This window comes from Raphanus sativus, unplaced genomic scaffold (assembly GCF_000801105.2).
Source record: "Raphanus sativus cultivar WK10039 unplaced genomic scaffold, ASM80110v3 Scaffold0359, whole genome shotgun sequence".
Classification (NCBI taxonomy): domain Eukaryota; kingdom Viridiplantae; phylum Streptophyta; class Magnoliopsida; order Brassicales; family Brassicaceae; genus Raphanus; species Raphanus sativus.
The window spans coordinates 1,372-27,420 of NW_026615679.1; the positions used below are offsets into that span (position 1 = coordinate 1,372).

Here is a 26,049-nt window from a genome sequence, read left to right on the forward strand (position 1 = left end):
AATACTATTTTCATGTTTTGACGGGAAAATTAGATTTTTTTGGTTATGGCAAAAAATTATTTTTTCGGTTTTGGCAAAAATACAAGATTTTTAGGTTTGGGTGGAAAATAGAATTTTTGGAAATAATATTTTTGGTTAAAAAAAATGAGATTTTTTTATTTTTGCAGAAAAATGAGATTTTTAGATTTGACTGAAAAAAAAAAACAAAATTCTTTGGTTTCGGTGGGAAAACACATTTTGGTTTTAGCAGAAAAATACGGTTTTAGTTTTAACAGAGAAAACTACAAATTTTCCGTTTTTTATGAAATTTTCCATTTTTAACGGAAAATGAAAGAATTTCAGTTTTGCCTAGAAAATAGGGTATTTTGGTTCGGTGTTGCTGGCAGGCTTGACCTCATGTAATCTTCACCCACATTTTTGTTTCATAAGGCTTCGGTATTTTTTGTAAGAAACGGCCTTCCATCATCTTCCCTTCCTTTATTAAGTTCGGTGCTCTGAATTTTTAAAAAATTTCTGTTTTAAGTCGTGTAATCGTCGAAAAGTCAAATCGCAAAATGTATCCGGTACGGTTTTGGTTTAATTTAGTTTAGCTTCGGTTCAGATATAAATTTGTGTTTGTAAATATTTGTATAGCTTTCTTAATAGTTAATACTGTTCAGATTAATATGGTTCCATGTCAATTTAACTTTCGTTTCGTAATGCAGATAAGAAAGAGAGGGCATTAGAGGTTTTAGACTGGTTTAATCTGGTCTGAACCGGTTCTTGTAACCAACTGTATATACTACGTAAGCGTATCACTCGAGAAGAACGATGCATGGAGAATTAAAAAAAAAACAAGATTATTTATTAAAAAACACGTTACTATTAAAAAGCAGTTTTATTTAGTTTAATATTCTTTTATTGCTTGGATACAACAACGCTACATCTCATTAGATTACAGCGTCCAAGATATTAATCACCTTACGAGGAATGGTGGGATTAGGAGGAGTGGGAGTGGGAGCGGGAGCAGGAGCAGGAAGAGTGCACTGACTTTGGCAACCTTTCTCACGGTCACAGTAAGGTTCAGTGGTGCCGCAAAATCCTTCCTTGCTGCAGCATAGACCGTTGGGGCAGAGTTTTCCATTGGCTTGATGACCACACTGCAGGACGGGAACATAAGGAGGAGGAGGAGGAGCAGTAGGAGGAGGAACATATTGCACTGGCTTTGGCAACCTTTCCCACAGTAAGGTTTAGTGGTGCCGCAAAAATCCTTCCTTGCTGCAGCATAGACCGTTGGGACAGAGTTTCCATTGACTTGACGACCACACTGCACGGCCGGAACATAAGGAGGAGGAGGAGGAGCAGTAGGAGGAGGAACATAAATTGCACTGGCTTTGGCAACCTTTCCCACAGTAAGGTTTAGTGGTGGCCGCAAAATCCTTCCTTGCTGCAGCATAGACCGTTGGGGCAGAGTTTTCCATTGACTTGACGACCACACTGCACGTCCGGAACATAAGGAGGAGGAGGAGCAGTAGGAGGAGGAACATAATCGCACTGGCTTTGGCAACCTTTCCCACAGTAGGGTTTAGTGGTACCGCAATATCCTTCCTTGCTGCAGCATAGACCATTGGGGCAGAGTGTTCCATTGACTTGATGACCGCATTGCTCGCCCTCACCGAAGGAAATTTGTATGATAAGTGAGAAGACGAGAAAGAGAAGCAGATAAGTTTTCATTTTTCTCTGAGTTTGATGGTTGTTCTAAGAGGCAAGTAGGGGTATATATAGCAATATGCAATACAACCAATTAATATTAAAATCTAATATCGATTTTCTAATACTGAATAGTTAGTTAATTATGTCGGGAAGAAAACACTGCTAGGTTTGTTTTTATATGTTTACTAGACTTACTTAAATTTACCACCATATAAGTTCATTTGGCACATATCTCATGGTCTATTAGAGTTTGTTACACAATAGCTTTCATGAGTCGGTAGATAGATGGGCCACCCTCTCTAAGTCCATGAATCGCAAACTACTTCACTTATCCCTTCTACAGTACTGGAAGATAAGCACTGCATGGTTTCATAAGCTTTAAAGTTTCTTACTGTTATTAGGCTGAAAACAATCATCTGGGATAAACCAAAACAACTAAAGCCTATATATGGCTTGTAATTTTTTTTTTTTTTTTGTGACACCAATAATTCATTAGAACTTAAAAGGCCTCAGGCCCAAGTCATCCCCAAGGGTCCATTACAAAAAAAGCTGAAGGGCCTGTTTTGCCAAAAGATCGGCATCACAGTTGTGCAAACGAGAGATATGAGAGAAGTTTATCGCGACAAAAGTAGAGGTCATCTGTTGGATGTCTCTAACGATTCCAAAGATTTCCGAGACCTGCGTGTCGTTTAAGATTGCTCTGATGAGCGTTTTGTTGTCGGAGAACAGTTTGAGATGTGTAATCTCACGGTCCACCGCAGAGAGGATTGCTGATCTGAGGGCTAGTGCTTCAGCAATTAGGGAGATCCGATGAAAGCCTGGGCTGTAGAGCCTTGTCCGATCCTGGTGCCTGTTGAGTCCGTGAAGATCCAGGCGAGACCTGCTCGTTTTGATGTATTGTCGAAAGCCGCGTCGGTTTTGCATGTCTTGAACGGCGTTGCTTCCGGTTGATCCCTCATAGGGCGGGAGATGGCAGGTAATATAGCTGGTGATTTGCCTTTCTTCTCTTGCGCAAAGTTCCATTCCCTCGTTAATCTGATCCCTTTTGTTGCTACCTCCATTGCTGACAGATATCTTTTCTCAAATAGTGCAAGGTTTCTTGTTGTCCAAATCACCCAGCAAATCCATGGTAGTATGAAGCTAGAGACTCCTGTCGGTGGAAGGCAGATCGCTTGTCTGAACGCAACGATAGCATTTTTGAAGTTTTCTCCTGTAGCTAGGTGAACTACGTGTTTCAAGGGGACCTGATTCCATATCTCCCTTGCGAAAGGGCATTCAAAAAAGAGATGAGTTGCTGACTCCACTCCTTTACACTTATAAAGAGATGAGTTTCCTCCTGTGGCTTGTAATTTTTCTTGTTCCCCATTTTGACAAGAAAAAACTATATGTTGCCTATCTGGGAATCCATGAATGAAATTAAAACCTAAAAGTGTGAAGAGGGATGACATCTCTTTGTTGAGGTTTGGAAGAATAGCCGGCCAAGAACTGTTTTGGAGTTTTTGTATTTTATGTTTCTTTTTTACTTATAAAACTGTATTAACAAAGATTTTAATTAACTTAAATTTTAATTAGTCTAGGATATAATAGTATCAACATTAATTAAAAGTCTAATGGGACAAAAATCTAACAAAGTCCTATTGATAAAATCAAGTTCTAGATGTCCTATTTTTTCAATTTATAAAATTTGCTTCCACCAACTACATTTGACACATTTTACCCCATGGTCTCTAGGGTTTCTTTGGACCTCTCTCTCTCTCTCTCTAGCTCACGAGTCACTAGCTAGCTGGACCTCCCTCTCTGAAGCTCATGAGTCACTAGATGTACAACCCTAATTAACTCTCATGAATCACATACCCCTAATTTATACGATGAGTTCGCCTTATACAATGGAAGATGAAGCATTGAAATTTATAGCTGTACAGCCCTAATTAAATGCTTATGAGGAGATTGAGGAGGAAGAAACTAAAGATGAGACATCAATCAAAGTGTTCTGCTAAAAGGATAATCAAATAGAACATGATTGGTCAAAATAGATTATATGCGTAAAATTTAATCCATACACTATATTAGCGTAGTATAAAATACACACAAACATTTTTTTTACTGCACACTATAGATCCTGCAGCAATTATTTAAATTTGATCTTATAATGTAACATTTACCATGAGACATCATCTAGTTTGTACATCTTAAACTGCTCTTTTTTATAACTCTACACCTAAAATTATCTCGGGGGAAAACAGTGCTACGTACTTAAATTGTCACACCACCAAGTTCATTTGGCACATTTACCTCATGGTCTATAGAGTTTGTTACAAAAACGCAGTTGAAGGTTTTAAAGTTTGTTACACAACAGGCTACCTTGATATTAATTGTTCTAAAATTTCGTCAGCCAACTACATTTGGCACATTTACCTTATGGTCTCTATTGAATCACAAGGTTAATAAGAAGGTCTCTATTGAATCACAAGGTTAATAAGAAGTTCTCTTATTCAATCAAACAATAGCTTTTAAGAAAATCACCTCAAGGTTTTAAGTTATCAAAATCACACAACACACTTATTTCAATCTCACGGCAAAGATAGGAATTAGATAACTTGTTGCTTAAGGTTTCTTCAAATTTACCTGTGCCATACCTGATAGTTGTGAAAGTTGAACTTTTGATTTTTAAATTTATGAAAAATTGTGGGATATAAACTAAATACATTTTTGAAAAATACGGTCCATAAAATTTGTCATGAATTAGTATCAAATTTCATAATTTATGGAACTTTCATAACAGAAAATAGTTTATCATGATTTTAAAATGAGTTTGTAAAATGTTTTTCATGATTCAGCTGAAAATAACCTACATAATTACTCTGCAAAACTAATAAGTTAAAGAAAAAAATCCTCAAACCCTAGGCAGTCGCCTCTTTTTCTCAGAATTTTTTCTTCTTCAATTGTTTTCTGGCCAACGTCCGGTAGCTTTTTAATTTTATTCTTTTTCTTGAGAATTCGATCTATGTAAGAGCTTAAAAATCTATGGTATGTCCTGAAGAGTTTTTTTTTCAGATTTGACTCCGATTTTGGCAGAATCTGGAAGTGAAGATGTTTTATTGGGTGGTTTTCGGTTGCATCTGTGATAGTTCGATGGGCTATTCATTGGAAGACATGGTGTTATAATGTGAAGAGACAAAACTTGATCTTCTAGTAAGTATCAATGAATCTGATGCAGTGCTGCAACAACGGATTTCCGCATAAGATTTTCTCTTTTAGTCACCAAATTGTTATCTTTGAAGTTTTAAGTCTAAATTTTCTTAGGTTTTGGTGTTTTTTACTTCTAAATTAGGTTTTTCTGGTTTGTGTTTTGCTTTCAAATTGTTCATGGGGCTTCCTAAAGCTAATGATGAACAATATTGATAAAAGTAATCAAAGAAAAAATCTCTCAAAACATGAGAAGTATTAGTATTAATAAGTAGCCGCCTGCTATTGTAGGTATGGGAACGTCTATTTATTTGCCTTTAGACTCTGATAAGATCGTCATGATATTGTTTTTTGCCAAAATCGTCATGATATTGTTAATGTGTCATTAAAGATCCAGGTGGATGAGCAGCCCCAGAGCAGCCGAAAGAGAGAATCTGAACTGAGAGATGAACTTGAGTCCGCCATGGTGGAAGAGAAACCTCCTCAAGACAGTACCCAGATGCAAGTGTCAGTGTCATCACCACAAGAGAACGCGAAGAAAGATGTTCGATGGAGGCACTGCATCATCAAACGAAGACACCAAGCAAAACAACTTCAAAGTCCAAAAGATCTCAACGCTGGATCTATTTTGACCAACTCCATAGACCAGCACAGTTTGCAAGTTTGGGTAAGAGGATAGACGAGGACGAGGAGAAAAAATTATGATGAAGAAGGTTAAGGCAAAACAGCACCAAATAGGACATAAATAGAGTAGCAGCATTTAGCGGTTAGTCTAGAAAATGCTTCTTCTGTTGTCAAAATCTCCTACCTGTTTCCATGTATTGTAATGAATCAAAGATTGTACGCCCTTTAAAAATTCTTTATCTATCCTTATATGTTATTCATCAGAAGTTCAAATATCTTACAAAGTCACATAAACGAGGAGAATGACTAGCAATGGGGTTGCTACATGTGGTTGAGATGAAAAACACACCTTCATGGTTCTTGTGGTTGTATAGTTTCCGTGATACTATTCAAATATGATTCCATGTCAATTGACTTTCGTCTTGTAATGCATAAGAAAGGTGGCTATTGGACTTTTAGATTGGTTCACACCATATAAGCTTACCACTCGAGAAAACGATCATGACCGCCCTGCTGTGATATTAGGGACTGTATGCGATTTAGTACAACATTTATTTTTCCAAATACTGTATAGGTTCTTTGTCTATGCAATTTTCTTCAAAAACGTTAAGAGCGAGAGGCAAATATTTCGTTCAGTTTTGTCCAAGACAGGCCCTAAAAACCGATGCATGGAGAAATAAAATAAAGATTACTTATAAAACACGTTACCCAATAAAAAGGAGTTTTATTAAATTTGATCTTCTCTTATTGCTTGGATACAAGAAAGCTGCATTAACACTCATTAAAATAGCAGCATCCAAGAAAAACCTTACTACCTTCACTAAACGGCCTTTGATTGTCACAGTCAACATTACTTCCAGGATCAAACACCGAACAAGCCACAATACCTTGTATAAAACGATATCCGATCTTGGACCTGTGCGACATTGCGACCAGCACACTCTAATCCACCGTTAATGATATCGTAATCACTCCATAACCTGGTAATCGCCCCGCTGAAATGTCGGCGGCCGACGGCTGCCACTGGTCGGTGATCACGTCGTGGCACGATGGTTTAGGAGCCTGAGGAAGTCATCCAGAACCAAATTGCGGTTTCGAAAGCGATCACTGGGTCGTTGGATGCAATATCTGGCCTGTGTAGTAAGTCGAGTCCAAGGTCTCTCCCGCACTGTCCATAATTGTAGTTCCAAGATAGCATGATCGGTCCTCTTCCGTAGTAAAAGTGGCCAGGTGCGCATGGCCACTGGAAGTTGTTGCTATCACAGTAGGGGTTGCTTTTGTAAATTTCGTCCTTGAAACAGTATCCCCATGTATTTGCTCCGTCTGGTGCACTCGGCCACCCACCTTCAACATGTAACCGTACTTCTCATTAGTATCACTTAATATAAGATTTTAGGGGCTGTAGACGATTTAGTAAACGTTCAACAAATTTTTCTTACAGAAATTTGACGAATATACATCTATGAATTTTTCATCAAATTTTTAGCTATAGACGAATGTTTCTTAAATAGTGATATTTCAGAAATGTTCCCTTTGATATTAAACAGATTAAAATAATTAAATGGGTTTTCTGTTGAATGGGACAGGATAGCACGAAAATTTATATTGTTTTTGGTTGTGCGTTACGATAGTATATAATTTTCATATAAATTTGAAAACTTTCTATTATTTTGAAAAAAAAATATTTTGTTTGCGTTTGGTGTTTTTTTTTTTTTGCGGTTTATCAAAACAAAATTATTTTATATAAACAAAAAGAAATGTGTTTTTTTATTTAAGAAACAAGTTATTAGTATTCTCAATGGTTTTTCAACTAAATTTAAAACTTGTGTTTGAAGAAAAATAATAATATCGAAACCGAAGTGTAGTGATCATTACCAGTGGTTTCGTGGGAAGTCTGGCCGAAAAAGGCTGCGATCTCCTTCTTCCTTGTGGCATGGTCTCCGGTGTTTCCGAAACTAGGGAAAAACTTAGCGGCGGTGATGAAGGCGTCGTAAGTGAAGAACCCTCTAGCAGGACAAGCATATCGTTCATGTGCAAAAGCATTTTATAGAACTGATCTCTTGAAATGATGTCCGAAAGATCCCCGTGGGGACCAGGGGGAGTGGAGCTAGGAGGGGTGGGACTAGGAGGAGTGGGAGTGGGAGGAGCGGGAGTTGGAGTGCACTGGCTTGGCAACCTTGCCCACAGTAAGGTGGAGTGTCACCGCACCATCCAAACTCGCTGCAGCATAGACCGTTGGGGCAGAGTGCTCCCCGGCTTGTTTACCGCATTGCTCGCCGGAAGAAAATGATAAGAGGAGTGAGGAGATGAGAAAGAGGAGTAAATAAGTCTTCATTTTTCTCTGAGTTGTATGGTTGTTCTAAGAGGCAAGTAGGGGGTATATATGGCATATAAGCAATATGAAATATACATTCAATTAATCACATACTGCATAGTTAGTCTATAAAGTTACTAGGTTTGTTTTTTATGTATACAAGATTACTTAAATTTGCCAGCCACCAAGTTCATTTTGGCACATTCATCTCATGGTCTATAAAGTTTGTTACAAAATAGCTGGACCACCCTATTGCTAGCTCATATGAATCATGAGTCACTAGAATGTAGATAAGAGCAGTACTAGATTTGTTTTTATGTTTACTATACTTTATATAAAACTACTTGATTAAGCTGATGAAACACGGGTTGCCACAAAACTACTTCAGATATCCCCAATACTGTGGGTTGGCTTGATATAATGTAGATAAGAGCAGTACTAGATAGTTCGCCCTAGATATAGTTTCTCCCTGTCCCGAACTTCGAGGCGCCGCACCAGAGAAGATGGTCTTTGACGCCGGCGGCGACCTAGGTCGTCGGCGTCACCGCTTTTCCTCGTCTTGCTCGGTTCTCCTCGTCGGCTATGTTCTTGTGATGTTCTCTGTTTCGATTCCGGTGGCTCCTCCGCCGGAGATACCACGCTCGGCATCAAGTTTCGTGGTTGAAGCTCACCATCTCTTCCATCGTTGGCTCATCCTCTCACCATCGTTGCTTCCACTGCGTCAATCAAGGTCGAGCCTTTGTTGTCGCCTCCTCTGCTCAACCCGCCTCCCCGCATCCTGTGTTTGTCACCACCTCCCGCCGCCGTCACCGTCCAGATCCATCTCCAGCTCCTCTGACTGCCGTAGCTCCACCACCGCGAGTCTATATCTCTCCTCACCTAGGAAGATTTTTCATCAGCCGTGTGCTTGCTCCTCCGCTGTTCTGTATCATCGCTTTACCTAACCGAAAGGAAGCTCCGAGAATCCTTCTCGTATGGAGACACGACTGTTCTAATGGGGTTAAACCTCCACCAACTGAAGCGCTACGTCCCTCACCCAATGATGGCTCACGCCCACTCAATTTGATTGTAGTTGTTGATTGGTTGCTCAGATGTAGGTCAGTAACATCTTGCTGGTCTCGGTACGGTAATGCCGAGGTCGGAAGTGTTGAACTGATTTCAATGTCCGCTCCGTCACCTAGCTCTTGGTGGTATCCGTCACCCGACTATTTCAAAGCCCCCTGCCTCTTATCCGATGCTTACTCACACACGCTCAACAGAAACGAGTACGTTGACAGTTTGCTCAAGTTTCTTCCGGTTACAAGTTGGCCTAGACACGGTAATGTCAAAGTCCGAGCTTCTGACCCGATCAAACCGTATGCTTCGTCCCCAAACTCCATTATCCTAAGCGCTTCGAAAGTGAAGCTAGAGTTGGAGATTCACCTAGTCTCTTTGGTAAGTATTGTGGATGTTAGAGCTGTTCATCTGCGTTTCAATGATAAACCCAGGCTTTCAAGGCCTTTTGATACTATTGCGGTTGAGAAGGACTCTCCCGTACCCCCTTCCCAAACTCTCATGTTTGGGTTTATCAACGTCGATTCCGACAATCTCAAGCTTGTTAACTCAAGCGTTTTAGGAAAACAAGTGAAGAATCATCTCTACGGGTTCCTTCTCTTTGAGCAAGTCTCTTCCTTTAACATGTCTATCTTATGTCTTTTGTACTGCATTTTGTTCATTTTACCGTCGAGACTAGCTGCTCCGGTTGTTATCATCTTATCAGTTCTACTTGTACTCGTTTAGCCATTTGGCTTTTAATATAAGTTCAGTGACAAAAAAAAAAAAAGAGCAGTACTAGATTAGATTTGTCACCAAGGTAACAGTTAATATGAGGACGTGTTGATACAATGTTAAATATTGCCATTTCCTTTGGCTAAACAAATTACTATATATGCATGGCTTTGTTTTACGCAAGATAAGTCGCAAGAGTTATAACTTGCAAGAATCACGTGTTGATGAGGAAATATAATGGACTCAGATTTAATATTCATTCATGACATAGTAAATTTTCAACAACTCATGAGCATGACCACTTTTTGTGTGTGAAAGGAAAGCGCAATGCTGATTCGCTGAATGTCTTATTTCTCGTTGGACAACAATGGCTCCTTTAAAGCAAGTTTAGAATCGGCTTCAACTTCGGTATGTGATGAGTTTTTCGCACTACTACACCTTCTCCATAAGCTTGAACTACTGCGCTCATCAACATTCGTGGGTGTCTGGTTCTTGCTCTCGACGTAATGAAGACAGACTTGGACTGCATCGTGTACTCTCACAAAGTACCATTCTTTGCCAATAAGCTCCACAATCCCTGATCTTGCCAGTGTCAATAGAACCTCTTTATTCGGGTTCGAAACTGCAAGCTGCTTCATTGAAAACCAACACAATCATCACATAGGTTTTCCCAAATTAGAAGAAGCAAGTTACTAAAATGAAGGATGATTATACCTGAATGTCCCTTGTTTTGTACTCCTCGTACAGATCTTTCAAGGCTTCTACGGCGCTTGAGTCTATGTATGTGACAGCTGCGTTATATACAAAGTATTCAATGCTTCCATTATACTAATGCAAGGTTCGAACTTTGAATCAGAAACAAGTTGGGGGCTTACGAGACATTTCAAGGATAAGAAAGTAGATCCTCTCCACCTCTGGTCCCTTATTAGTGTGTTTATCAAAAGCAACTTCATATTCTCTTAGCCTGCCGATTTTGTAGACAAAGGGTTGTGATTAATTTTTTTCTGTGGGACCATAACAGCAAGGCAAGCCAGTAACCAAATGTCACTTTCACCTGTCCTTGATGTAGCTTATGTTGGCAAAATATATGGGAGCATCGATTCGAACAATCACAATCCCATTGTAAGTGTACGCTTCTGGATACTGCTTCATGTTTCTGTACACAGTGGTTCCTGGAAGACGCCCCAACACAGCTACCAAACATATGTAAAATGGGGAAGTAATCGAGAAGATGAGTTAAAACCATTCTGGGAAACAAACAAAACAGGCCGTTTGAACATTTAACTCATCTTTTACCAATATGAGGGTTTGCAGACTCGTGTATAACAAATGCAAGTGAAAAACCAACCTGAAATTCCAAGCATTGTAGACTTAGTAAGTCCTTACTTCATTGCACAATTCATAGAGGTTATCCTACTATTCAACATCATCACTTCTTTTGAACAACAGAGAGATATATGATTTTCTGCAGAGGCAAAGCTAAGTGAAGCTGAACATACTTACACCAACGAGGACTCCGATCTCTATTCCGAAGAACAGAGTGGTGGTGCTGGTGATGGTCCAAAGAGTAAAATCTCTCTTGTCCACACGCCACAAAAATATAGCCCCTTCATAGTCCACCTACAATGGTAAACATCCAGAAAAGTAAATGGCAGCAGTAACACATGTTCTGGTGGGTTGATCTGAACTTACCAAGCCACTAACAGCAGAGATCACTATTGCTGCTAAAGCACACTGTGAAAATAACAAACAGTATGAAGTTAGAAGCCAGATTTTAAGTTTCAGAATTCTTCAGAGTTTCAAATTTATAAGGACTTTTAAGCCAAGAAAAAAGATGAGACCTACCTGTGGTATATATTTAAACACTGGGGTCAAGAACAGTAGAGAGCATCCTATGATGATTCCTGTTACAAGACCTGATAGGCCAGTCTTCGCTTCACTTTCGCTGTTAACTGCTGACCTAGAAAAGGATCCTATAATAATACAGTCAGGGGATTAATGATATATTCATCAGATTCAAGGTATAGCATAGAAGTCAGAATCATCATTTTCAGAATTTATCAAGGTAACACAGACAACATATTGTTACTCATCTCCAGAGTCAAGATCACAATATCTCACATACCTGTAGTCGGGTATGCAGAAAACAATGATCCCAAAATATTAGCGACACCAAGACCAAATAACTGTCAAGTCACAGGAGAAACTCTACCATGAGAAGTTGAGATCAAAAGAACAAGTCAACAACGCTTTATGGTGACAATTCGGCCAGCACTTGATTTTCTTTGTTCTGTAGGGTTATTACCTCTGAATTTGAATCCAACTCGTATCTGTTTTTCGCTCCTAGTGCTTTGGCAATACCTACAGATTCCTACATTAAAAAAAAGTTGAACTAGCCATCAGTCAACAACGAATCAGTACATATTGTCAGAACATGCAAAAACATTACTCAAGAGGTCAGATACTCTATATTCATATACGTCTATTTAAAATTTCCTCGTGGTTAGGTTCAGATGCACTTCGCCTATGTCCATTTGGAGAAAGTCAATGAAGATTATATCTCACCAGGATGGCCACACCAGTGATGAGAGCCGCTGTTGGAAGCAATAATTTTGCATGATCAAAACTTTTTGGTAAAGAAAATTCTGGAAGGCCTTGAGGTATATCTCCCACCTGAAAAAATCCTAAGAACTTCGCAATGACTACAAACACTTAACAAATATGTAGCTTCAGTGAAGAATCTGACCAGTGAGATTGTGGGTGAATGGAACACTTTCGCAATAGTTGTACCAAGAGCAAGCCCTGTGAGCGGTCCTGCTGCTCTTATGAACTGAAGTTCCTTGTTTGCTTTTCCCTGCCATGGAACATCATGGCTTAGCATAATAAAAGTAGTTAGGAAAAGCACGAACTAACATTAGGAAAGAAAAAGGCTCATACCACATGCTTCATTACTAGAAGGACCACCAGAATGGTAGATCCCAACAAAAAAGGTGGCCACTTAAACTGCAAAACGAAACCCAGATGAAGTTATACTAGCAGATCTAAGAGGTTTACTCAACCATATTTAAGTCCTTAACCGTCAATTTAAGGACGTTGGCAAGAGAGCAGAGTATTCTAAAGTGAACTCAGGCGAAAAGAACAAGGTTTTTCACCTGATCAGCTCCAGCTATTACACTCTCAACTAGTGGCACAATCTTGCTGCTCCGGGAAACGTTGTATCCCAGGAAGTATTTCAATTGGGATAATCCAATAACAATAGCTGAAGCACTTGTAAATCCAGAAATGACTGAGTGACTTATGAAACGAATAAGCCATCCAAGCCTGTGTTGGAAACACAAACAAACGATACACTTGGAATAAATACAGGTCATTCCAGGCCCAAGGTAAAGAGCGAAGAGAAGACTATAATATACCTTAAAAAACCCATGATGCACTCAAATATTCCAACCAGAAGTGCTAACAAAATAGCAAGCTCAGTGTATAGCTCTTCAGATGGATCAACAATTCCACCCAAAGCATTAGAGACGAGAAGAGAAACCAATGCTACAGGTCCAATTGCAAGCTGGCGAGATGAGCCGAATACAGCATACACAAACACCGGCACCAATGAGGAGTCTACAACCAAACAAAATGAACTGAGGTTATACTATCACATTGATGAACTCATGAAAGTGTCTGAATAAAAATGAACTCACATAAACCGTATATTGGCTGAAGCCCAGCTAACTTTGCATACGACATTGACTGCTCAATTATATGAAAACAACAAAAGTTATCCGAAGAACAAAGATGAGACTTGTAAGAGAATCAAACAAAAAAAAAACGAAGAAACAGAGATTACCTGGGGGACAAGCATAATACCAACGGTGATACCAGCCATGAGATCGAGCTTAAAGTACTGATGCCAACGGTAACTTCGAATCCAAATGAAGCAAGGAAACAACGTATCTAACCAGTCGAAGAACGTCATACGCTTGATCTTCGCCATCCATCGGGAGAAGAAATCGTGGAATGGAATGGATGGACGGCGAGGATCATCAGAAGAAGTGGAATCGGGATGCCGTAGAGGAATGATCTTAACCGGAATAGCCGGAGAAGAAGAAGAGGATGCGGTAGTGGTGAAAGACATTGAAGGATTGGTGAGTATGGAGATCAAATGTGAAGAAGAGCGACGTACCACTGATTGTAGCATGAAGAAACGGAGAGCAAACGTAGTGCCAGTGACTACGGAATAAGGACGCAAAGCCGTCTATATTCATTATGATCGTACACGTGTATACAAAATTAATGTGTTCCTAATTGGGTGTTGCTTTCTACTTGTTGAAATGAAACAATATGGGTTCCATCGCAAAGATTCTTAACTACCAAAAGAGCAGAACAAGATGAAATTTAACCATATACATGTCTGGAATATCATCACGTGCACTGCAAAAAGGTGATATTTTAAAAAAAATATCATTAGCACTTACTCTCAGATAATAAAGATGCAAGGGAGAGTAACGAAACAAGTAGAGTCTAAAAGTCGCATACTAATCAAAAAGCAGTCTAGCAATCTCCACATAACCAAATAAATTGTAATGCCTGAAATTTCGACTGAGGTTCCCGTTCTGCTTCCAAGTTAGAGCTTAAGCCTTCAAAAAAAGAAATTTATCTGCAAAATATGCAGTGTTTGTCTTACCAACAGACAACCACTGTGGTGGCCTGAAACTGAAAGTGCATTTGCCTCTCCGCTTCAGAGCCACTGCAAGCCACAGAGGCACTTGTGTCGGAATCTGAGGAACGAACCGACCAAATCCCCCCTGTCAAAAAATTTAATCACATGGCTTGGCGAACAAAAAATTAACCAGCGATGAAATTGAGGGGCTCCATGTTCATATTGGGAACAATCTCCACCAGTTCGTCCTCTGCCATAAACTCAACCTGGTAGAAAAAAATGCTAAAATCAATTAAAATCACTGCAGACAGTAAGAAAAAGATACAAAACAAAGAAGAAGAAGAAGAAGAACCTCTTGAGGAGAAAAGAGTGAGATATGAAGATCAGTCTGGGTCGCCATGGATTTATCTCAAGAAAATCTCAGTTTCTCCACCTAAAAGGAAAAAAAAAAATAACCATGAAGTCCTTGTATAAGATCATTACTGTGTGATATAAAACAACATGAAGTCAAAAGTAAGAAAGCAATGAAAGACATTTGATATTCAAAGAACATAGTCCTAATGACCCTAACTCTCGCACACAAAAAGCGATAGAGTATTGACACACACACAATTATATATGTTGTCCATAAATCTCTCTCAGTCCCGACGTGAGACACATTCTAATACAACATAGTATAAAACAAAGCTGAGAAAGTTCAAAGTGGTAGGTAATATAGATAGTCATCCCTTGCTGGCATTTAATCGAACACCTTGTCTACAGAAAACTCCTCCGTAACAGTCTTAAAAATTCTACGCGAAAACAGGAAAGCCGGGAACAAAAATGCTAGGGAGAGAAGTAGCCATGTTCCTGAATCGCGATATGATGCCCGAGATTACCTACCTGTGTTAAGGTTTCGTGTGATTCCTGAAAGAGAAAAGACGAGCGCTGGCGTCGCGTAAGAAAGCATCGAAGAGTCTTTCAACATATTAGGCGGGAAAATCAGATTCAGTTAACTCCGCATTGATCGTAGAGGAGGTTTCGGTTAGATGCGGTATCTTTTAATTGAACCAAATTTCGAACCCCAAATCAAAACTAGTTTACCGAACCCAATTTTTAATTATGCTCAGTATATTATATGACGGCAGCCACTGTGGAAGTCTTTATTTTTTTATTTTTTATTTTTTTGTAAACATGGAAGTCTTTATTCTCTATTAATAATTTGATTAGTAGTTTTCTTTTTATGTTTCTACATTAGGAAATATGAGATTTGAGTGTAAGAACTAATGAAAAAATAAACCAAGTTGAAATTTACAAAGAAATTAGTACTTCTTTTTTTTTTTTTTTTTTTTTTTAGAAATTAGTACTTCGGTTGTACAATAATGTTGTAGTCGTAAATTATAATGAAATTAGAAAGTGAATGTTAAAAACAAATATAATGGCAACCACCACTATACTTTTTTAATTTTAGTCAAATGAAAGGTGGTAAAGCCATGTTGTGCTGTCTTCTTAAAGAAATCTGCAAGGCTTTTCATTTGATTTTAAATTGAAATTGACTTCTCTAACCGGTATCAATCAAATCTCTTATGTGTTGTTGATGGCTTTCACGTCATGACAACTTTCTCACTTAATCTTAAAAACAATTACAAGCCAATGTTGAATCAACACAAGGCTTCATCGCAGGCACGATTGTTACTTAAATTCTCATATCTCCCAACATTTAATCATTTGTAAGAAGCTTCTCTAAACTCATGATTAGTTTGCTTTTTTGTTTTTGTCAAGACTCCATAACACACACAAAATGAAACTCGAAGACTTACTTGGGGAAGAAGAAACCAAAGATCAAAACAGCGTAGCTGCTCTTCTTGATCATCATCGCCGTCTAAACCGCCAGCAATCGCAACAGCAAGTAAGAGTCAAAAACTCATATACAATTCTGATGACTCTTCACTTATCTCTTTATTATTTGGCAGGTAGCAGAAGTGAAGGATGATTATAAAAGCGAAGAAGAGAAGAAAGACTTGTTAAAGAAGAAACAAAAACGTCGTCTTCAAAGAGATGTGGTGAAAATGCAAGGAGAGCTAGAGGACGAGCAAGCACTCAACAAGGCCCTACGTGATATGCTTCGTGGTCCTGTCATGTCTCAGCCTCGTCTCTCTTTACTGCTTCTTCCTCCTCAGGCATGTTTATTTGTTCTCTAAAAACTCTTTGCATTTAAATATTGTTTGAATGAATAAATTAAACTATCGGAGTTATGTTGAGATTAGTCTCTAAAGAATGTGTAAGAATATAATTTCACACATTGGAGAGTTTCAACGAGGCAAAATTATATATATATAAGACTGATCAGTCTATTTATAGCCATTTGATTTTAAATTAAAAACTCCGAAAAAATTAATATGGTATCAGAACCTTTAAACCAAACTATTAAAAAGGATTAGTGCATCGAGAAAACATGATTTTGAGGTTGTAAACAAAATTTTTTGGGATTGTATAGGTTCAAGAGCTAATAGAGGAGCTAGGGACGGTTGAGGCAGAGATATTCTGCCTTGAGAAACGAATCCAAGACCTGAAACTTGATGTCCATAGTGAGAGGAAAGAGAATGAAGAACTTGAAGCCAATCTTGAAAAAGAAGAAGAAGAAGAAGAGAGGACGATGACTCCTAAGAGACTACTCCAAAGGCAGAACCATCTTCCTTGCAACGCTGACACTGCCCTTACAAAGACGAGATCTGAGGATCTAAAACAAAGATACAAGTCCTATAGTTGTGAAAATCCTCATCTCGTCAAGGATATTCAAAACAACAGTCTTGGCACTCACGCATCACTTGGATCATCCATGGAATTCTCATCGAGAATCCATTCTTCGACTTTTTCTGATGGATCATCAAGAACACAAGAGAAGAAGAAAGTGCAAGAGACAACACCAAACGGAATATCAGAAGATCTAGTGAAGTGCTTGATGGGAATCTATCTTGAACTCAACAGGTCATCGCGCGAGCGAGAAGGGTCAAGAACAACGGTTTCAAAGCTGAGCCTCTCACACCTGAAGAACGCTTCTTTCAAACGCAAATCGGTGTATGATCAGAACGCTTCGAATCTTGATCCTTATGGAGTTGTGATGGGGACTTCTTTTAGAGACATTGGAGAGTACAAGAACTTCATCCACATTACTAGAACCTCCATCGATGTTAGTCGTTTGTCTGATTGCTCAACTTCTATTGTCAATCTAAGGTACTTCAGATTCCTTCCTAATTATCTCCTGAGATCACAAGATATTAATTAAAAACACATTTGTAGGGTTTTGAAGGAGAAATTGAGCAAAGTTGATTTGAGTTTCTTGAACCACAAGAAAAAGATGGCATTCTGGATCAATACCTACAACGCCTGCGTCATGAATGTAACTAGCTCCGAAAACTCTACACATGCATCTTTTCTTTGGAGTTCCAGACCTTAACCTCATAATCTTTCTCCGGTCTGATGTCAGTTTTTTATATATTTCGATTTAAACAATGTCTGTATTAAAAATGGTTTAAATATTGGGGCAAAATGGAACTAATCTGTTTCACCAAGACATGCATCTTTAGTTGAAACAAAGTCAAGTGTTTTGAAAACCCTGATTTGTTTTGCAGGGATTTCTAGAACATGGACTACCTTCATCAAAGGAGAAACTACTGACCATTCTCAAAATGGTATTTTATACATAAAAAAAAGATTCATTTTTAAAACTTCTCATACTTGTAAAAAAAAAAAAAAAAAAACTTCTCATACTTATTTAAATTACTTGTGTTATAAGGCAACAATTGACGTGGGAGGCACGCAACTGTCTGCTCTAGATATTGAAGGATCCGTCTTGCAGAGTCCATGCGAACCAAGGGAAGCTGTAAGTATATTGATCCTTGGAAGTTATACGAATGGTTTTATCAAAATATTTTGTTCTTTTCATCCGACCACTAGGTTTCAAGTGGTGAAAACGAAGTGAGGTTGCAGAAAAGGTACGGGTTCAGATGCATAGAACCAAACCTAATGTTCGTGCTTTGTCGTGGAGACTGGTCTTCCCCTGCTGTAAGTTCACTCTTGTTCTTCATGCGATATGATAAGTCTTGGTTCAATACTAGTAAAACTAACAAAGAATCTTTCTATACATGATGAAACAGCTGAGAGTCTATACAGCAGAAGATGTGGTGAACCAACTAATCAAAGCAAGAACGGAGTACTTAGAAGCTTCAGTAGGTATCTCCGGGAGGAAAAAGATCGTGATTCCGAGATTCTTGCACAAGCGTTTACGAGATTTCGCAGAGGACGAAGGGTCGTTAGTTGAATGGATATGCAGCCAGTTACCTCCAGTTCAACGTTGCTTGCAGGTGAAGGAAACAGCGGTCGAGTGGTTGAAAAAGAAAGGTGAGAAGTCTTTGAACAAGTTGGTGGAAGTGAGGCCTCATGAATACGAGTTTCGATATCTCTTGCCTTTGTAGATGTATGGTGTATTTTGGCGTATGGAATGATGTTGTTTTACATATGTGTGTCAACGTGTGTGCAAAGAAAAATTGATTTTGTGAATTTATTTGATTTTTTTGAATACTAATATATACTTTACAAAAACCAAAGGCTGAGGATATCACATCCCAAACAGAGGAACGAAACAGAGGACGGCCCTCATCTCAGTTGTTGAGACAAGATGCCAAAGCAGATAAAAAGAAATGTATTGGGAGGAAAGACTTAGCGTCTCTGCAGTTCTTAATGCTTACAGACAACACCTACAACTTTCTCAAACAATGAATCTGTGTATCCAGAGGTCACTAACAATGGTGAAACGTCCTTGTTAGTGCTACAACGTTCATGTTATTAGAGACCAACGTTCTCGTTATTCCATCTTCATGTCTAGGTCAGTGGAGAGTTTGAGGAGTGAGTTTGTGTGTTGGTGGTTTATCCTTCACTGTAGAAAGAAACTCACTTTTACCGGTGATTGAACTCAGAAACAACGGGAATAATAGAAGAGATTTTATCACAAAAGCATCAAGTAACATAGAAAGCTTAACAAAGCAGCAAGCAAGGAACAACGTTCAGAAACAACAAAAAAAAAAAACTTAATCTACTTCTTCAATCTTGGGTCCAGCACCACCGCTACCACCAGCAGGAACATCATCATCCATACCTCCAGCACCACCACCCATATCACCACCAGCACCACCTTGATACATCCTCGCAATAATCGGGTTACAAACAGACTCGAGCTCCTTCATCTTATCCTCAAACTCATCAGCCTCAGCCAACTGATTCCCATCCAACCACTCAATAGCCTGATCAATCGCATCCTCAATCTTCTTCTTGTCCCCCGCATCAAGCTTAGACGCAATCTTCTCGTCCTTGATCGTGTTCCTCATGTTGTACGCGTAATTCTCGAGAGCGTTCTTAGCATCAACCTTCTTCTTGTGCTCCTCGTCCTCGGCTTTATACTTCTCCGCTTCCTGCACCATCTTCTCAATCTCCTCCTTGGAGAGCCTTCCTTTATCATTAGTGATCGTGATCTTGTTCTTCTGCCCTGTGGTCTTGTCTTCAGCCGAGACGTTGAGGATACCGTTTGCGTCTATGTCGAAACACACCGTGATCTGAGGGACACCTCTCGGCGCTGGAGGGATGCCGCTGAGCTCAAACTTCCCCAAGAGGTTGTTGTCTTTAGTCCTCGCTCTCTCTCCCTCGTACACTTGGATCAAAACTCCAGGCTGGTTGTCCGAATAAGTAGAGAATATCTGCTCCTTCTTGGTCGGAATCGTCGTGTTCCTCGGGATCAGAACCGTCATCACACCACCAGCAGTCTCCAAACCCAACGACAAAGGAGTGACGTCAAGAAGCAACAAATCTTGAACCTTCTCGTTCCCTTCCCCGCTCAATATCGCGGCCTGGACCGCCGCTCCGTAAGCGACAGCCTCGTCAGGGTTAATGCTCTTGCAAAGCTCCTTCCCGTTGAAGAAGTCTTGCAAAAGCTGCTGCACTTTAGGTATCCTAGTGGACCCTCCCACCAGCACAACATCATGGACACTGCTCTTATCCATCTTAGCGTCTCTCAAACACTTCTCAACAGGCTCCATACACTTCCTGAAAAGATCCATGTTAAGCTCCTCAAACCTCGCACGCGTTATCGTCGTGTAGAAGTCAATCCCTTCGTATAAAGAGTCAATCTCTATCGTCGTCTGCGCGGTTGAAGAGAGAGTCCTCTTGGCTCTCTCGCAAGCCGTCCTCAGCCTCCTCAAAGCCCTCGGGTTCCCAGTGATGTCCTTCTTGTTCTTCCTCTTAAACTCTTGAACAAAGTGATTAACCATCCTATTATCAAAATCCTCCCCTCCGAGGTGAGTGTCACCCGCCGTGGCCTTCACCTCGAAGATCCCTTCCTCGATAGTGAGAAGAGACACGTCGAAAGTCCCACCTCCCAAGTCGAATATCAGCACGTTCTTCTCCCCTACGCTAGACGCTTTCTTGTCGAGACCGTAGGCTATAGCAGCTGCCGTAGGCTCGTTGATGATGCGCATGACGTTGAGGCCGGAGATGACTCCTGCGTCTTTTGTAGCCTGGCGCTGAGAGTCGTTGAAGTAGGCGGGGACCGTGACGACGGCGTTCTTGATGGAGGTGCCGAGGTAGGCTTCGGCTATCTCGCGCATCTTTGTGAGGACCATTGAGGAGATCTCTTCGGCTGAGAACTGTTTCTCCTCTCCCTTGTAGTTGACGCTGATCATCGGCTTCTCGGCTGGTCCGGAGAGGACTTTGAATGGCCAGTGTCTCATGTCTGCTTGGACTGAGGGGTCGCTGAATCGTCTACCAATAAGACGCTTAGCATCTGCAAATAACAATTGTTTCAAGTTAATATCAGATATAAACGTATAGATACTGTTCAAAACACACTAATCTGTAATTTAAAAAAAAAAGTTTTGATCACAAATTTCTAGCTAATTAAGAAATCGATAAACCATAATTAAAAAAAATTGCTTTACTTATTTAAACGATAAGAAAGAAAGAAATTCACTAATAATCTAAAAAAACAAGTGATTTAAAAAAAAACACTCGATTTCCCGCCTTAATGACGGTTAGACCGGTTATTAGAACACCTATTATTCGAAAACTAGAGTGGATCTCAGGATTTGGGATGAAAAGAGAGTTGAAAACGTACCAAAGACGGTGTTGGTAGGGTTCATAGCGACTTGATTCTTAGCGGCATCTCCGATGAGACGCTCGCTGTCAGTGAAGGCAACGTAGGAAGGAGTTGTGCGGTTGCCTTGATCGTTGGCGATGATCTCGACGCGGTCGTGCTGCCACACGCCTACGCATGAGTAGGTAGTGCCGAGATCGATACCGATTGCTGGACCTTCGCCTTTACCCGCCATTATTAGATTATCAAAATCGAGATTGTGTGAATGAATGTGTGTGAACTTTCTTCTTTCTTCTTTCTTCTTTCTTCTTTCTTCTTTGATAGTTTTTTTGTGATTTGAGCAAGGGAAGGGGAGAGGTGTTTAAATATGAGTGAAGGGTCGGTAAGAAAAGAGGTTCGAGAATGTTCAGATGGTGAGATTCCAGCCGTTGGATCTTATTTATCCCAGTCTTTCCTTTTTTTTTGCTGTCTTGATTCTAGCTGCTTCCAGAGGTCTCTTATTCAAGCACGTCAAAAACGTAAGAATGTGTAACTACCATTTTTTATTGGTTGCTAGCTAGGTTACCCAATCAAAAGAGATTTTTTTTCCATTTTGACCGTTTTACACACAGTAATTTTGTATTTTACATAATAATTTTTTTAATACACTTAATTATCACAAAATTTTCAAATAAACCATTATAAGTCCATGACTAGCACAAAATATAATTAAAAAATAACTTTCGAATAAACAAACTCTTATATTTTTAATTATAAAGATGATATGGTCATACAATTAATATTGGCATTAAAGTTGTAAATAAACTTCTTTTTATATATGTGAGACCCCAAAGTAGAACAATTTATCTATTTCAAGGATGACAAAAAAATCAATTTCAAGATATATTATTACAAAATCAGATTTTTTTTTCTTTTTTAAAACAATCATTTCATGAAAATCATAAGAGGTTTCACTACAAGGAAGAAGAAGCATGTAGAGCATTTTCTTTTCTGAACAACCATTTCATTAAAATCAGAGCTTGACGTATATTGATCATTGTATAACATATTCTAAGGTTGCCGGAACGAAATAAGATTAGCTTATTGATTTTAATCACAAGCTCATTTGGTTCGCCATATTATGTATATCCCAATGTTAATCCTAATTAGAGAAAATAACTTGTTTCTTGGCTTTTTCGTCACCTCTCACAGCATCAGAACCATATGACGTTTAGGTCGATTGTGTTAGATAGATTTTTGCATGCTATTGCTATTTCATGTGAACGTCAACTAACCTAAACCATCTTAGCTGCGTTTACTCGGCGGGCCTAAAGGTTTAAAAGATCAACGATTCTAGCTCTGCTAAATAAAAGCGAAGAAATGAAGATGTGAAACGGGCTTACGAGCATCTTGACAACATATTCATCTTAGCAAAATACAGTTATTATGAAGTTAAAAAAAAAAAGACGCATTACATCATCTAAAAGTACATCATCACTCAAATGGATTCGAACTTGGGATCAGCAGCTACGTAATGATAAGCAATTACCAACCCGAAGATGAAGATGCCAAGGGAGTTGACTATAAACCCCAAGTCTTGGTCATCGATCATCTGCACCAGACACAAACAACATTGTTCCATCAATAAAAAAAGACAAACAAACCCCATTTGATCGTTGCTGAGAGAAAAAAAACAAGCAAAACAGATGATCTCAGTGGGTATCGAACCCAGGATCTTTAGACTCAGAGTCTAACGAATGGGATCACATTGGAGAAGAATTTGAGACTCAAAGCATATCTACAACCCAAAAGAAGAAATTGGCAGTTCATTCGACAGAGTCAGATTCAAAGGACCACCAACACATCAACACACATATACAAACTCAGACTGAGCAGATAACAAACCAGACACAGGTGTTGGAATCAGATCTCTGAAGAAAAGGACGCGTAGATATTAAAAAAAAATTGAGCAAGATTTACCGTTTCGTAAGGACGGAATCGATGGGAAAGGATCAGATCTCCAGGGACCAGAAGCGAATTATACAGAACAAAGTAATGGGATCTCAGGGTCTCTCTCGATGATGTCTGATGAGGGGTTCTTTATTTACTTTTCACGAGATACGCCTGGCCCGTTTTAGTTACTTTTTTTGCACAACGTCGTGACTTACTTTTCACAAGATTAGCCTGGCCCATTTTTATTATGTGACATCTGGTTTATATAGTTGTAATAACTAAAATGGGCCAGGCTTGTAAACTTAATTTATAAATTGCGGAAGCTGCACAACGTCTGTTGGATGGAACGCATGATTTCTCTGCCTCTGTTGGATGTTTAGTGATCTCTTAGCTTGAAGTTGAAGGTTCAGGCTTTTTGTACAGACAAATCATAAACATGGTTAGTTTATATACTATCTCTTAGATAATGGCAGTCAAAAACAACAAAAGAATTATTTTTAAAAATGACAAAAAAGAAAACAATGGTTAGGTTCACACTTCTTTTACAAAACTATTATAAAGGCAAACATTCAGACACCAAAAGGCCAATAATCTATCTCTACTTCTCCACAGAACACAATCACCTAACTAGTTTTGTTCCTGAATCTTAAGTTCCTAACTATACAAAAGCAGAGCTCCTAAATATCCTAATCCACTATAGCAGTGGGCCCATTACGAAATGGGCTAATGGGTCCAATAACCCACGTGACCAGATGACGGTGCCGATCCGTTCTTCGCGCTCTCGGTTTGCTTCTTCCTCCCCCACAGAGTGGCCCCGACTAAAAGAAAAATCATCACTTCATTGTTTTCTGTGCTCTTTCGTAATCAAATCTACCATTGTTGACCAAAACAAATCTGTGTTCTCTGCTTTTTTTATTTATGATACAAATCTATTAGCGGGCGAGACTATTCCAAACCCTAGATCTAACCTTAGCCGTCGGATTAGATCAAATGAGGAGATCTCTTCTGAACCGTTGGAATCTTAGGAGACAGCAATGGTGGAGGTAGAAGAGTCGCATTTGTGAAAGATTATTCTCTCATCTTGATGGCCAACAATTCGAATTTCCTCTAGCTATTTTCTTGTGATCTCGGTGGTGGTGATGTGTGATTTGGTCGCGCGTACGGGTCGGCTTCAGCAACGGTACGCTGATGGCTCGCGTCTCGTAGCCGGGTACTGTTCTCTTTTTAAAAATCAATCTTTGGTTCCTTTCATTACATATGTGCGTATGTTGTGTCTTTTTGGAGTTCATGCTTTGGTCTGTTTGTCTGAATCTTGATTTTAGAGGATCGTGCATTGATTCTAACAAGCAGATAGATAATATAGGAAGGAGAGATGTGTTAGGGCATTGTTATGATCTTATGGAGTTCATGCTTTGGTGTGCTTAGTCTTGTCTGAATCTCGATTTAAGAGTATTCATGCATTGATTATAACAAAGCAGACAATATAAGGAGAGATGTGTTCGCCTTTGTTGGGGTCGTATGTTTTGTCTCTTTGGTCTGAATCTCTATTTGAGAGGATTCATGCATTAATTTCAACAAGCAGGCATGAAGAAGAGCTGTATTAGCCTTTGTTGGGGTCGTATGTTTTGTCTCTTTGGAGTTCAGTCTGTAATATCCTCGTCTGAATCTCTATCGAGAGGATTCATGCATTGATTTTAACAAGCAGATTGTTGTAGTTTTGACATGCGTTAGCCTTTGTTTTGGTCTTGTATCTGGTCTTAGTTGCATGCTATTTGTCTCTTTTTTTTTTCTGGACATGAAGTAACTTGCTTAACAAGTTCAATGTCACACGTTTGTAGGTGTATTCCGTTTAGGTATCTAAATTCTGAATCTGGGAAAGTGGTTCAAGTGTTGATGATCAGCTCATCTAGTGGACCTGGACTTTTGTTTCCCAAAGTATAAAAAGCAAAACCATTCCTTCTTCCTTTTATTTTCATATTGAATTGAAGTTAACCATAGATTGATTCATGTAGGGAGGGTGGGAGAATGATGAGACAGTCAGGGAAGCTGCAGTAAGGGAAGCAGTGGAAGAAGCAGGAGTCCGTGGGATTTTAATGGTAAAGACACTTTTGAGCCCTTAGTTACTGTTTTAGCAGAGCCTGGTGGTACTGAATGTGTAGAAAGGTTACTTTTTGCAGGACTTCTTGGGAAATTATGAGTTCAAAAGCAAAACACACCAAGATGAGTTTAGCCCAGAAGGTTTATGTAAAGCGGCAATGTACGCCTTGTATGTGAAGGAAGAGCTGGAGACGTGGCCGGAACAGAAGACTAGAACAAGGACATGGCTGACGATCGAAGAAGCTGTAGAGAGTTGCAGGCACGCTTGGATGAAGGATGCGTTGGTTGAAGGGTTCTGTAAATGGCATAAGGAGAATATGGGGAAAGGAGAGGAGATAGCAGATGGAGATTGAAGTTTTTAAGTGTTCATAAAAACTCTGAAGTTGGTTTCATTCCCTTTCGATTTTGTTTTTACTTCTTTTTTCTTAGTTTATATGCATGGAGAAGCTTGTGACTGCGAAACATAGGAGTTTCAAAGTTTCTCTTCATCAATTTTAATAAGAAAAGAAAGACAGCTCATAACAATTGTGTTTAGTATCATTCATAATGAAAAAAGTTGTTTGCTGTTGGTTGATTGTGAACTCCTTTTTAGTGCTACTATTAGCTGTTTTTAATGATTCATATATAAACAACATAACTTCAGTTGAAGATTTAAGTTTAAGG

At 39.3% G+C, this 26,049-nt stretch overlaps 5 protein-coding genes, 1 long non-coding RNA gene and 1 pseudogene across 6 annotated transcripts; 3 read left to right on the forward strand and 4 right to left on the reverse strand.

Annotated features, from left to right (window-relative positions):
- Positions 1 to 4,594: 4,594 nt before the first annotated feature.
- On the forward strand, positions 4,595 to 5,453 carry LOC130501973 (uncharacterized). The gene is made up of 3 exons (XR_008939981.1): positions 4,595 to 4,655; positions 4,747 to 4,884; positions 5,270 to 5,453. It is a non-coding gene; the product is annotated as an uncharacterized LOC130501973 (long non-coding RNA).
- Positions 5,454 to 6,273: 820 nt separating this feature from the next.
- LOC130501977 (endochitinase CH25-like) lies at positions 6,274 to 7,837 on the reverse strand (annotated as a pseudogene).
- A 1,973-nt stretch (positions 7,838 to 9,810) lies between these two features.
- On the reverse strand, positions 9,811 to 15,259 carry LOC108863571 (probable sulfate transporter 4.2). Its single transcript, XM_018638036.2, has 20 exons — positions 15,120 to 15,259; positions 14,590 to 14,670; positions 14,114 to 14,503; positions 13,425 to 14,008; positions 13,279 to 13,327; positions 12,997 to 13,198; positions 12,736 to 12,904; positions 12,521 to 12,586; positions 12,330 to 12,437; positions 12,149 to 12,256; positions 11,889 to 11,954; positions 11,709 to 11,769; positions 11,429 to 11,556; positions 11,276 to 11,317; positions 11,087 to 11,203; positions 10,880 to 10,931; positions 10,638 to 10,776; positions 10,459 to 10,547; positions 10,298 to 10,374; positions 9,811 to 10,212 (listed from the first exon to the last, which is right to left on the reverse strand). Exons 4-20 carry the CDS (start codon positions 13,773 to 13,775, stop codon positions 9,931 to 9,933), a joined length of 2,106 nt encoding a protein of 701 aa, XP_018493538.1. The 5' UTR covers positions 13,776 to 14,008; positions 14,114 to 14,503; positions 14,590 to 14,670; positions 15,120 to 15,259; the 3' UTR covers positions 9,811 to 9,930.
- Positions 15,260 to 16,017: 758 nt separating this feature from the next.
- LOC130501974 (uncharacterized) lies at positions 16,018 to 19,085 on the forward strand. The gene is made up of 8 exons (XM_056996787.1): positions 16,018 to 16,125; positions 16,190 to 16,396; positions 16,714 to 17,450; positions 17,517 to 17,616; positions 17,849 to 17,908; positions 18,013 to 18,099; positions 18,174 to 18,281; positions 18,374 to 19,085. Exons 1-8 carry the CDS (start codon positions 16,018 to 16,020, stop codon positions 18,689 to 18,691), a joined length of 1,725 nt encoding a protein of 574 aa, XP_056852767.1. The 3' UTR covers positions 18,692 to 19,085.
- A 119-nt stretch (positions 19,086 to 19,204) lies between these two features.
- Positions 19,205 to 21,694, reverse strand: LOC108805214 (heat shock 70 kDa protein 4). Its single transcript, XM_018577196.2, has 2 exons — positions 21,379 to 21,694; positions 19,205 to 21,048 (listed from the first exon to the last, which is right to left on the reverse strand). Exons 1-2 carry the CDS (start codon positions 21,590 to 21,592, stop codon positions 19,304 to 19,306), a joined length of 1,959 nt encoding a protein of 652 aa, XP_018432698.1. The 5' UTR covers positions 21,593 to 21,694; the 3' UTR covers positions 19,205 to 19,303.
- A 1,023-nt stretch (positions 21,695 to 22,717) lies between these two features.
- LOC108859714 (dolichyl-diphosphooligosaccharide--protein glycosyltransferase subunit 4A-like) lies at positions 22,718 to 23,426 on the reverse strand. Its single transcript, XM_018633620.2, has 2 exons — positions 23,317 to 23,426; positions 22,718 to 22,948 (listed from the first exon to the last, which is right to left on the reverse strand). The coding sequence occupies exon 2, from the start codon at positions 22,946 to 22,948 to the stop codon at positions 22,835 to 22,837; it is 114 nt and encodes a 37-aa protein (XP_018489122.1). The 5' UTR covers positions 23,317 to 23,426; the 3' UTR covers positions 22,718 to 22,834.
- Positions 23,427 to 24,096: 670 nt separating this feature from the next.
- LOC108861834 (nudix hydrolase 16, mitochondrial) lies at positions 24,097 to 25,960 on the forward strand. Its single transcript, XM_018635802.2, has 4 exons — positions 24,097 to 24,499; positions 25,128 to 25,224; positions 25,302 to 25,385; positions 25,467 to 25,960. The coding sequence occupies exons 1-4, from the start codon at positions 24,429 to 24,431 to the stop codon at positions 25,737 to 25,739; spliced, it is 525 nt and encodes a 174-aa protein (XP_018491304.1). The 5' UTR covers positions 24,097 to 24,428; the 3' UTR covers positions 25,740 to 25,960.
- The last annotated feature ends 89 nt before the right edge of the window (positions 25,961 to 26,049 follow it).